This window comes from Bactrocera neohumeralis, chromosome 2 (genome assembly GCF_024586455.1).
Source record: "Bactrocera neohumeralis isolate Rockhampton chromosome 2, APGP_CSIRO_Bneo_wtdbg2-racon-allhic-juicebox.fasta_v2, whole genome shotgun sequence".
Lineage (NCBI taxonomy): Eukaryota > Metazoa > Arthropoda > Insecta > Diptera > Tephritidae > Bactrocera > Bactrocera neohumeralis.
In genome coordinates, this window is record NC_065919.1 from 31,459,087 (window position 1) to 31,471,635 (window position 12,549).

Sequence of the window (12,549 nt, forward strand, 5' to 3'; positions counted from 1 at the left end):
TCGCTGACTGTTGAAGGAAACATGCCTGATACCAACAACACTATATCGTCTGCATATGCTACTGCTTTCACTCCTCCACCGTTTAATTGGAGTAGTATTTCGTTCAGCGCTACAACCCATACAAGCGGAGAGAGGACCCCTCCTTGAGGCATCCCTCTACTCACATAACTTGTTTGTGTTGCAGCGTCGTTTGATGCTATGAGCTTTCTATTATTGAAGGCGCCCTCTATGTCTAGAAATGCAGCATGTTGGGACTTCGATAACTTATCCGCCATTATTGTTCTTAAATGTAAGTCTATTAGCCTTTCTAGTACCTTCAGCGTAAAGACGGTGAGGCTTATAGGTCTAAAATCCTTGGCATTATCGTGTGCTCTTCTGCCTGGTTTTCGAAGGAACATTACTTAAATTCTTTTCCAACTTCTTTGGATGTAAGATAGTTGAATGCATATTTGCTTTGTATATATTTTCAATCAGCCTTATTGGTGGTTCTGAACCATTGGTTCTAGAGACTCTTTTGCCGAGCTTTGTAGGCAGCATTATCGATGTGCAGAAAGATCGCCATGAGTCTTTTTAGGCATAATATCTTTATACGGCCGCCAGATTTTGGTTCTAAAACTCTTATTGCAAGCTTTGCTTAATTGTATTCTCAAATTCTTGAGCTCGCTGTTCCACCAAGGAAGAGATTTTCTCTTTTTCAGAACTGTTAGCGGAGTAGATTTATTGAAAGTTGTGGCTAAGATTTTTTCCAACTTCTCTACTTCTGAATCCAGTTCCTAAAAATTACTAATACTCTTATTTTGTTGCTATACTGTAAATTTTTCCCACGCTGTTCTTCTAGGGTTCCGATATTTGAGAGGAGTACAGTATTTCTCGCGGATGCTGAAGAGTATCCAGGAGTGATCCGACATGGAAGGCTCATCGGATACCCTCCAGTTATCCACAACGAGACTGTCTGTGTCTGTTGATAGCGTGAGGTCCAGCACTTCCTCCCACCCCGGAAACCTATCAGAGCTTAGGAAAATAAAGGTTGGCTTATCGCCCTTGTTGCATATATGTACTTAGATTGCTATTCAGAATATAATGCAAGAGTGACTCACCTCTGGTGTTTATACGATTATTACGACATCTTCCTTCCTGTTGTCGTCTATTAGTCTTGTGAGCGGTGCCGGTGGTATGTCTTCGTTATGGGCCAAGAAGGCCGAGACCAAGAAAAAGGGATTTTCCTTCTGTTCCATCTTTACCACTGTGATATCTGCTGTGCTGTAATTAGGACAAAGTAATGCATTTATACTTCTATTTATAAGAATGCATGCCCTAGGTTTACCTTTGTTTCGTGTGTTAAAAAAGTTATAGTTGCTGCTGTTTAGCCCTTTAATGGTGTCTTCATTAACCCAGGGCTCCTGTAATAGGCTGATTTCGATACCCCTCCCTCTTTGATGCATTTAAGGAGTTTTTCGCCCGGCTAGAGGGGGTAGCCAAATGCGAGCACGAGGTCTCTTCGGTATGTCCCTGGCGGGTATAAGCCTCAATTGGAGGCCTTCAAAGGCGTTGCTGATTTTGGCAACACTACCCGTCAGGAAATCTAGAAAGGCCTGGTCCGCGCACCTGATGACCCTGTAACCCCTGAGGGTCTCAGAGCAGTCAAACTCTGGGTTAGGGCCCGCAGGCCCCCAAACTCGACAATCTGACGTCGATCTCCACCCATCTATTCTGAATTGTGCTCGGGGAGGAGGAATTTCCGTCTATGATGGCCACTTGTATGCTATCCCTGGCTGCATCGCAGAAATGCCTTACCGTTGTTGTACTGCTATGTTCACCTTCATTCCGCCTAGGTTTTTTGGGCAGAGTTTCTTGCAGTTCTGTAATAGAGCGATTCCTTTTTTGTGAATTGCTCGGGTGTTTGTTCTTCTGAGGTTCTGATTGCTTCCTTTCCAGGAAGCTTTTGTATTCCTCTACTATGGATTTGAGGGGCTTTGTTTCTGCCTCATCAACTGGGGTACCGGCTGCCTGATCTTTGGCTATCTTCCCCAGTTTGAAGACTGCCCTCTGGTTTGTCACTCGTCCGCAGAGCCGGTATGCGTAGAGAAGGCATTTAGTACCTCCGGAAGGGACCATTCGCGATCAGCTATTCATTACCGCCCACTGACCATTCAGTCAGAGGCACGGGTACCTCAACACCTTGGCTTAGGGTGGTGCTGGTGCGGTACTTCCACATTAGGAGATGGGCGTAAAACCTAGGGTTTATTCATCCATATCACTATTGTGGGAATTATGAGGTATCCCTCTTAGTTCGTAAGAGGAGAGTGCGTTACCTTTGGGATGCACACTTTACTATTACTTAAGCCCCTTCGCTACGACAAGGCGACCAACATCAAAGGAATATGAGCCAAAAACTTTATTCGAAGTAAATAAAAAAACTGAGTATACAGAAGTACAGTACAGTGAATCCATATGGAAAATAATAGGGGTGTACAGCATTTGAACTAAATTTATTAATTATTTTGGTCTATAAAGTCAACCACAAAAGAGGAGGATCATTGCTTTGGATATTTGGGACATAAGAATAATTTAAATTCTCTCTAATATTTACGTGAAGACAAGTAATCAAATAGAATTCAAAATAGTGTCAAGCGTTTTCTACCAATTTAAAACCGCGACAAAACCGGAAATTTCATAATTCAAACAGAGTTATAACCGGTGCTGTAGTTTTTTAATTTATAAAGTTCTACATATTCTTCAACACAATCGGCGTCTAGAGCGATCATAAGGTCCACTAGTATTTCGATACTATGAAAAATTCGAGAATTTCAAAAAGGCTGTTTGTTTCAATCTCCACCCCCTAATTTGAATGAAATCTTTTTCCAGCCAATCACCTCGTAGCAAAAGCTAAATAAGTAAAGGTATGCTAAAAACAATGCCCCTATTTCATGCAAAGCTTTATTATTTGTAAAAGATTCGTAATGATATGATCTAATCGTCCTTTGGGACGCCGAACGTGTTAAGTAACTAGTTCAATTTTATTTTCTTCTTCATTACTGGCGTAGGCATCGCTTACGCGATTAAAGCCGAGTTAATAACAGCGCGCCAGTCGTTTCCTCTTTTCGCAAGGTGGCGCCAATTGGAGATTCCAAGCGAAGCCAGGTCCTTCTCCACCTGGTCTGTTCACCGGAGTGATGGTCTTCCTCTTCCTCTACTTCCCCCGGCGGGTACTGTGTCGAATACTTTTAAAGCTGGAGTGTTTTCTTCCATTCGGAGGACATAACCTAGTCAGCGTAGCCGCTGTCTTTTAATTCGCTGAACTATGTCAATTTCTTTCGAAAACTCGTAACGTCGACTCATCAGGTGTTGTCATCGTCCATGCCTCCGCACCATATAGAGGGCGGGTATAATGAATGACTTATAGAGTTCGCTTTTTGACTTTACCTATCAATTGCCCACTTAGTCCGAAGTAGCACCTGTTGGCAACAGTTATTCTGCGTTGGATTTCGAGGCTGACATGATTGTTGGTCTTGATACTGGTTCCAAGATAGACGAAACTATATACGACTTCGAAGTTATGACTGTCAACAGTGACGTGGCTGTCTAATCGCGAGTGCGACGACTGTTTGTTTGATGACAGGAGATATTTCCTCTTACCTTCGTTCGCTACCAGACCCATTTGCTTTGCTTCTTTGTCCAACCTGAAGAAAGCATAACTAACGGCGCTGTTGTTGAAGCCAATGATATCGATGTCATCGGCGTTCGCCAGCAGTTGTACACTCTTTTAGAAGATAGTACCCTCCATATTTAATTCTGAAGCTGGAATTATTTTCTTCAAGAGCAAATTAAAGAAGTCACATGAAAAAGGAGCCTTGTCTGAAACCTTGTTTGGTATCGAACGGCTCGAAGAGGTACTTCCCGATCCTGATGGAGCTTTTGATATTGCTCAACGTCAGTTTACACAGCCGTATTAGTTTGGAAGGAATACCAAATTCAAACATAGCGGCAGCTCTTTTTCGTGCTGTCAAAAGCAGCTTTGAAATCGACGAAAAGGTGGTGTGTGTCGATCCTCTTTACACGGGTATTTTCCAAGATTTGGCGTATGGTGAATATCTGGTCAGTTTGTTGACGGTGGGCTTTAATCTTTCACACAATACGCTCGATAAAACCTTATATGAGCTGTTGAGGAAACGTGGGAAATCCCACGGTAGTTGGCGCAGATTGTGGGGTCTCCGTTTTTGTGGATTGGGCAGAGCACACTTAAATTCCAATCATTGGGCATGCTTTCGTCCGCCCATATTCTACAAAGAATCTGATGCATGCCTCCTTATTGGTTCTTCGCCGCCATATTTGAATAGCTTGGCCGGCATTCCATCAGCCCCGCCGTTTTGTTGTTCTTCAAACGAGTAATTACTATTCGAATTTCTTCATGGTCGGGCAATGGAACGTATGCTCCATCGTCATTGATTGGGGAGCCGGGTTCGTTTTCTCCTGGCTTTATATCTTCGCTGCCATTCAGCCGGTTAGAGAAGTGTTCCCTCCAGAATTATCTGGGCATTAGTCACTAGATCACCTCTAGGGGTTCTACAAGAGTATGCTCCGGTCTTGAAACCTCTGTTAGTCGTCGCATCTTTTCGTACAATTTTCGAGTATTACACCTGTTACACCAATGAATTGTTTCAGTCGAAGGTTATTAGATAGCTATTCATATGTACTCTAAAATAAAATCTATTCCGTTCGTTTCAGATCATCCACAATGGAGAAATCGTGGGTACCACTTTTAAAGATGGCGTCTTCCGGTCACCCATATCTCCACCGGATATCAAGAAAAATTGAGAAAAAATTTTTTTCTCTGTACTATATTACATGTAGAATAACATGTGCAAAACCTGAACTCTCAAATAAAAATTTGTGTGAAAATAAATTATTGAAAACAATACTGCTTTTACCACACTACCCCCTTAAAACAAACCGCTAGAAGAGGAGTTTCAAATTTGAATTAACCAAGATGTTTAAAAGTAAATGGTAGACCAATATTTTTGTGACTATTGAAATGCCTTAATCTCAACTCGATTTAAAATAAACTGTCAGTGGTAAAAACGAATAAATTGAATATACATACATATATACGAAGCTGCAATGCATCTACTGTCGTCTATTGCTAATAAAATAAATTCTCAAAACGGCAGATACCAATTCTTTCTGTTCCACAACGATTGTGCCAGCTGAAGCTATAAAAATAATTTTTATGTGACCGTAATTCTAGGTCGTTTTGTTAAAAGGCTTTGATACGAGCTGACCACCTCATATTGAGAATGGGCGTTAGGCAGCCGAAGCCTTTTGATTTGCTATTTTTTTGGCTTAAATATAACATATATAGTATGTATGTACATGCACAGAATTTTATGTTCCGAACTTCTCAAATATATAGTTGAATCGCTTGTCAGGTGAAAGATTTCTTAATTTTATGTAAAACCCATTAGTGGCTGATGAGTCTTCTGCTATATTAACTGTAGTGATTAACGATTGATCACAAATAACCGGAGACCTAATTTGTTAAAATCGCACATCCGAAAGAGGTTTACTAATGCTGCAAAAATAAATGTTTTTCCCAATTCATACAAGGTTCGGATTAGGTTAATGGTATGTAATCCACACAATTTCCAACCAGCTCAAAGTAATTTGGGTTTATTACACCCTTAACAGGGTATGTTAAGTTTACCACGAATTTTGTAACACCTGGAATTCGAGCTGAGTCGATTTAGCCATCTCCTTCTGCTTATCAGCCTGTATATACGTCAGAAGGACAGGCAGCTTTCAAGATACCGATATGAAATTTTGTACACGTCTTTACCCCCAAACAAGCTGCTCATTTTTCGAAACCGCTGATATCGGACCAATAAGTCTGGACTTTTCATTTAACAATATATCTTCAAGAAATTTGGCAACGATTATGGTCTAATCAATGGTGCAATCTACGAAGAAATTGTGCAGATCAGATCCAAATAGCATATAGCTGCCATACAAACTGATTGACCGGAATGAAGTGCTTGCAAGGAATATTTTGAATTTGTGAAAGATATTATAGTTTCGGTGCAACCGAGCACCAAATTCTTATTCTACAAAGATGTGACGATGAAAGAAACTTCAAAACGACGAATAAGAAATGTTATAATTTTAATATTTGTTAAAAAAACATATTTGAACAAGTTTTGGGTAATTTTTCACTATATGGCGCAACAGAATGGCAACCTTAAGGGACTATACCAGTGTGACGCATGAAAAATTGGGCGATTTTCGTGAATTTTTTTAAAAGAAAGTACTAGATTGAATGTTTCGACATTCTATGGACGTAATAAAGTATATTTAGCTATATTAAAATTTTTTTTTTTAAAAAATATTGAAAAATAACGGAGTTATGTGCTGTCTGCGGAAGTGCCGAGAAAAAAAGTGCGTCAACTGCTGGCATGATTCCGGTCGATTGAGAAACTGAAACAAAAAAATTCAAAATGTTTATTAAACTTAAATATATTTTCTATACAATGAACTACGATCTTTGAAAAATACCCAAAATTAAGAAAATGGCGTTGTTTTGAAAAAAAAAATCGTTTTTTTACGAAAAAAATGGTCGTTTTTTTAATGCCAAATTGACGATTTTCAACGAATCAAAAAGATCGTAGTCTATTGTATAGCAAATGTATTCAACTATATCCAGTTTTAATTTGAAGTCGATCGGCCAATTTCTCGTTGAGTTATAATGTCAGCAATTTTGAAAAATGTCGTTTCGAGAAAAACGCGTTTAAAGTTTCACTTATTTATGTTTGCACCTCTGAGCGGTCGCTATTTAGAACGCTGCCATTCAAAACAGGATACTTTTGAATATATAAGCTATCGAAAAAGCAAAAAAAAAAAATTTTTTTTTTGAAAGTGTCACACTGGTATAGCCCCTTAATGCTCATTTGTGTAATCGCAAAATAGGAATGTATGTGTATGTATTATGCTAGTCTGGAATAATAAGCGTACAATAAATTCTAATTCCTCTGAATATTTTGTAATAAACTACATACATATGTATATATACACGCAAACTCCTTTAAGCAGCATAACACACCGCACGCAGGCATACACGCTTACCCGATATTTCAATCTAATACTACTTCGGAATACACTTCGAGATCATAAAAACGCACTCAAAACAATTCAGTATTTGGCGGGAGTTTTGACATTTATGCATAATATTTCACTGTAGATTTTGTGGCAAGCGCACGGCGAAGATTCATACCTTTACGAAGAAAATAACTCAAATTTCGGGTGGTTGCAGGATGGGATAGAGGATTGTCAGACACCGAACAAAAGCGAAAGCTATAAAATTATAGCCTTTTTCGAATCTGCGCCTGTGTGAACATGCGCGGTGTGGCCAAGTGTAGCAGCGATTGCGATTTCGCCAGAGCGCAGAAGTGGTGGATGCGCTTTGATTATGCATTTGCCGAAATAGACCATTAAAACTGAAGTGGAAATAAAGTAAAAATACAATAAATACAAAAACACATTTTATGGGGAATAAAAAAGTATTGTTGGTAGGTTAAGAAAAAAACCAGACGCGTCCAAGTAAACAAATCTACAAAACTGAACAAACCATCAAGAAAGAACTTTGCCTGAAAAAAACTATGAGCATAATCTGCTGCAGTAATTAATTTTGTATTAAAGGATTTTGTGAAATCGACAAAGTCAACTTCATAATATTGTTGTTGTAGTTTTGTATAAGGAGCACGGCGTATACGGCTAACCACAGCATTCAAAAGTTGTTCTGAAGTCATTAAAGTTGTATTACAGATTAAAGAGTCGTTATAACCGACCGTATTGGTCATGAAATTGGCGGTGTTTCGCTTTAATGAATGCTCCATGACAAATAAAATACTTAATAGTATTATTATCATATATTAATAGTGACCATTTAATAGTTTTCGATTATTGGACTAGCAAAGTAGATCTTGATAATTTTGGGGTTATTGCAATAGTATGCCTTGAGTATACAAAAATTAAACAAAGAATTCAAAATAAATTTCATAACCAAAACAATATCAAGCTATACGTCGTTAGTTATTTGCCAACTTTTGATATATTTCTAAGAGCTCTTTTCGGTGACGAGTTGGTTATTTTTTATTGACATCCCAATTTTTGCTGATTTTCAGGAGAAGTAATTATAACATGAAACATTTTTTGGCGAGTTTTAGAAGCAGCGGCTTATCCAGAAACAAATTCAACGGGGAGTTTTCTGTTAAAATTTTGAAAAATGTTACAAAAGGGATGAGAAAGATAAAATATGTAGTTTTGAACCCCTTAAACCCCTTCTTTACGTACGCACCTGTTGAAGAGTAATAAGTTTTTCCGCAAATTCTTTGTAATTGTGTTGATAAGTTGAGTCATCACCAAAATAGTTAATTCTTCGATTTCGAAGTTAGCTTTTAAGCCAAGTGTTTTAAGGTACTGTATCTTCTAATACAAGAAAGGTTTTCAATCGTTATTTTCCGTTTATGTTACTGATCCTTCTGTTGTGCAGGATTTTGTTTTCGGATAATATGAGAAAATCTGTAATCTGTTGTCACATCTTACATTTATTTCAAATTAACTTTCTTGCATTTATCATTTACCTCACTTTTTCCAATTACGACGCTACATTTTTATAGCCTTAAGAGGGTATATTAAGTTGTATCATCCAGAAGGAAACGTCGGAGATCAGTAGGACGAGCTAACTAGTGCTTCAGTTTCTAAGATATCGATCTGAAACTATGCACACGTCCTTTTCTTCCCAAAAAGTGGCTCGTTTTTCGGAACCGCCGATATCAGACCACTATAGCATATAGCTGGCATACAAACTGAAAGATTGGAATCAACTGCTTGTATGGAAAACTTTTTAATCTGACGAGATCCCTTTACTAAATGTAGCACAGATTATTGTTTAAAGCAAAGGAGTAATTGTTCAACTCGGGTTGCTATAACACATTATGCTTGCAATACAAACTGACCGATCAAAATCAAGTTCTTGTGAGAAATCTTTTGTATTTTACTATTGCTAATGAGGCAGTAGGCAGACGTGTTTCTAAACAAATTATGTTTCGTAATGGGACGTTGCTACTGTGTAATATTCACATATGTACATATGTTTAAGCACGTTGCCATGTATCATCTTATTTTAATAATAAAGAATTGTAGAACATATTCATACTAACATATAGAACATCAACTTATGGCATACTTTGTTGCATTCGCTCATTAAAAAGTAATTTCGAAATGAAAATATTGTCGTGCTTCCGCTCATTTATCGAAGCCCAGGCACTATGGGCTCTAATGTACATGTATGTATGTATGTATGTATGTTATAAACTTGCTCTCATTTCCAACTTACAAACAGACTCAACTGTTTACCAGTTTTTTTCACCCTGCACCAAGGTATTTAACAAGATACCATATAGGAGGCAATTACACATACCTACATAGGCTACTCGTATGAGAAATTACGCTGCTAAGCATGGCGATGCTGCCTGGCATCATAAAACTTTTGTGTGTTGCCATTTTTAGTGGACACGCATTATTAAAATAAACAATTCCTCATCTACTTAACAAATCTAACTGAGATTCACCAACAAAGGGCGCGCTGGCACTGGCAAAGCGGTTTCACCACAACTCATTTCAAACATAAAACTTTTATTTCAGATTTTTCCTATTGTAGTCTTTACTTATATAAACAATTTGGATATGGCTTCTGGAAGATTTACGACCACTTATAGTATAACTTTATTAGGAAACTCACAAATTCTTGCCTCGGGTATTTAATAAAAACACACATGAGAAACTCCAAGCTTCTCAACTACAAATAAATACTCTAAAATGTATTTTTTTTTTCAATATAAACAACAAAAAAAAACTCTACGACAGCTAAATAAAGCGAGAATGTGGAATGTCAGTATGAAAGTGGATAGTTCCAGAGTTTTGAAACATTGCCACTTAGTACATGGAGTACACCTTTTCAATAATGTACCGAAATTATCGTCCTTCTTCTCAAGTCGATATATTTTTAATTGTACATAAGTATATGTATATCGCCACCAAAAATGCAAAGCAACGTGTCATCAAAAAAATCGAAATTGAGTGTTTTATTGCTTACGATTCACTACATCATATTACATATGTATGTATGTAGCATAAACTTCCATAACATAAGCTTCCGCTGTGAGATATAACCAATATCCATTTATAACCAAAACTCAAATTTTTTTCCATATGAGTGGTTTCTATATATTTATTAGATACATACAAGTATATCGTTTTTTCTTCGCCTATAAACTTGAACTCATTTACAGTGCGTTCAGGGTTGGCAGCATCGAGTGTCTTTGTGATAAGACTGGCAAAGTGGCTAGGCCATAGAGGCATCGGAAGCGGACATTGTAAAGCTGATGAGCTAGCAAGGAAGGGCACCTTAGAACCCCTATCGGTAAAATGGGAGCGGGTCGGTGCTCCCGTATCCTCTTGTGTTTTACTACTAGATAAATGGGCTTCGCGGAAACTTGGCTAGCGCTGGGCCACCATCGATACTTGCGCTGTCGCAAAAGCCTATTGGCCCAAGATTGGCCCAAGACCAGGAGATCTAGTGATCTCTTTGCCTCCAATAACGCTAGCCTCTCCCTTGGTGTGGGGCTTTTAACAGGCCCTTGCCATATTGGCGTCCATGTTTTAAAGTTGGGAATCTTACCAGATGCCATTTGCTGAAGCTGTATGGAAGAAGATTAGGTGGAAACAACTCAACACTTCCTTCTTGACTATCCCACGTTTGGGAGGTCAAGGATTTACGTACTTGGGAGCGCATACCTTCAGACATCCCACCGATCTGGTCGAATACCTATATAAATTTGTATTGCCTTTTCTGTGGCTTTACAAATGACTACATATACCTGTCCACGTGAGATCTTCGATCAGCCATATTTTTATACGCATGAAGATCACAGCAAACAAACTGACTTGCGCAGGCACCGTCAGGTTTGCGTTGGCTCAACGGAAACAAATATTATCATTCATCCATTCCTGCCTGACATTGGTTCGCATTGATTAGTTCAGTGAGGACATTCTGGGTGTCCGGCTATGAGGAATTTCACTGAGCAACCAACATAATACAAAGGTTTCAATCCAAAATGCTTAGAAGAATGACGGGTGCACCATGGTACATGCATAATGAAAACATTTATAAAGACCTTGATATTCCTATGGTAAAGAAAGAAGTAGATGACAGCAGAACGAGTAATATAGTATTTCTAAACTTCGCGAACATCCAAACCCATTGGCTAATGCCTTGGCAAATTCCTGCAATCAAACACATTTGAAAAGAAGTGATCTACCAGCCTACTAGAGAGCAACGTTCTACCAAACAAGCTCAACCACATTCTTGAGCTTCTTTAGTTTTAAATAGATTTAAGATTTGAATACTTATTGTTAGGCTTTACTAAGCAAATCCAATAAATAAAGAAATATTGAAAAAAATGGTATATTGTTTTATATATTTTTATTTTATTAAAAAATTTGCGATTTAGAATACTTAAACATATGTACATACATGGGACTGTCATTTAATTAATTTTCAAAATGCTTAGCTACGTTTAGGTGCTGAGGAAAGAAACTTTTTTCTCTCAAGTTTTTTATTTGAGTGAATACTAGACCAATTCTCGGAATCACATTTTCTGGATGGGCGATAATTCTAAAACTTCTGCGTAAGAATAAATAAAACTGACTCTAAATCCTCTAAATCTCTAATTTTTGTTCACTCTGAGTTAAGTGTTAAATTATATATTAATATACACACTTAAATATTTTCCTATATATATCGCTTAAATATTGTTTAAAACCGTATATTAATGGAAACAAATCGATCTCTTTTTTCCAGGGATAACTAAACCATTAGTACCGAAGCCAATCTACTTAATTGTTATTCAGATAAACGTTTGCATATGTAGTGGAACTATCACTTGGAAAGTACCAATAATTTTAACGGAAATTTACTGGAAAATTGCGGATATAAGGATTTATTAAATGAAAAATTTAAAGCAATTTTCATTTGTAAATAATTGATATACATATACCAATACATATGTATTAAGAAGTTGGATGCATCTTTATAGTTACTTAGAAATATTGTTTACTAACTCTTTGTAAAATCTACTGGAATGTCCCGGAAGCCTAGGAAATGGGCACATGAAAAAGTGAACATAGATCTCATTACATCAAACAAATTACACATAGTATGCACAAATATAAATATATGAATCACAAAGATATGATAAATATTATACATATAACGGAAAGAGTTTGCATTTTTCAACAGCTATAACATTTTAAACATAAATATATTGTGTGTATGTAAGAACGTATTTATTAAAGTCGAATTTGTAGTAAAACGTTATTAATATATTCCAAAAATGTAAAGAAAGCTTAATTAATTGAATACATCCGTTAATAATCAAATTCATAAATAAAATATTTAAAATATATATGTATATAGGAAAAACAAACTATGAAATGAGA

The 12,549-nt window shown here is 37.3% G+C and overlaps 1 protein-coding gene across 8 annotated transcripts in view; it reads left to right on the top strand.

Annotated features, from left to right (window-relative positions):
* The window catches only part of LOC126763995 (protein doublesex), a 149,451-nt gene extending 137,233 nt beyond the window's left edge, over positions 1-12,218 (top strand). For 7 of the 8 annotated variants that reach the window (XM_050481757.1, XM_050481758.1, XM_050481755.1 and 4 more), the window contains one exon: positions 11,912-12,065. Coding sequence is in view for 1 of the 8 variants with exons in the window: in XM_050481782.1 (XP_050337739.1) it covers positions 11,912-12,057 (146 nt within the window). In the remaining 7 variants the exon portion in view is untranslated. Of the gene's footprint in view, positions 1-11,911 lie in introns of all 8 variants that reach the window. The other variant, XM_050481782.1, reaches the window with a different exon arrangement.
* The last annotated feature ends 331 nt before the right edge of the window (positions 12,219-12,549 follow it).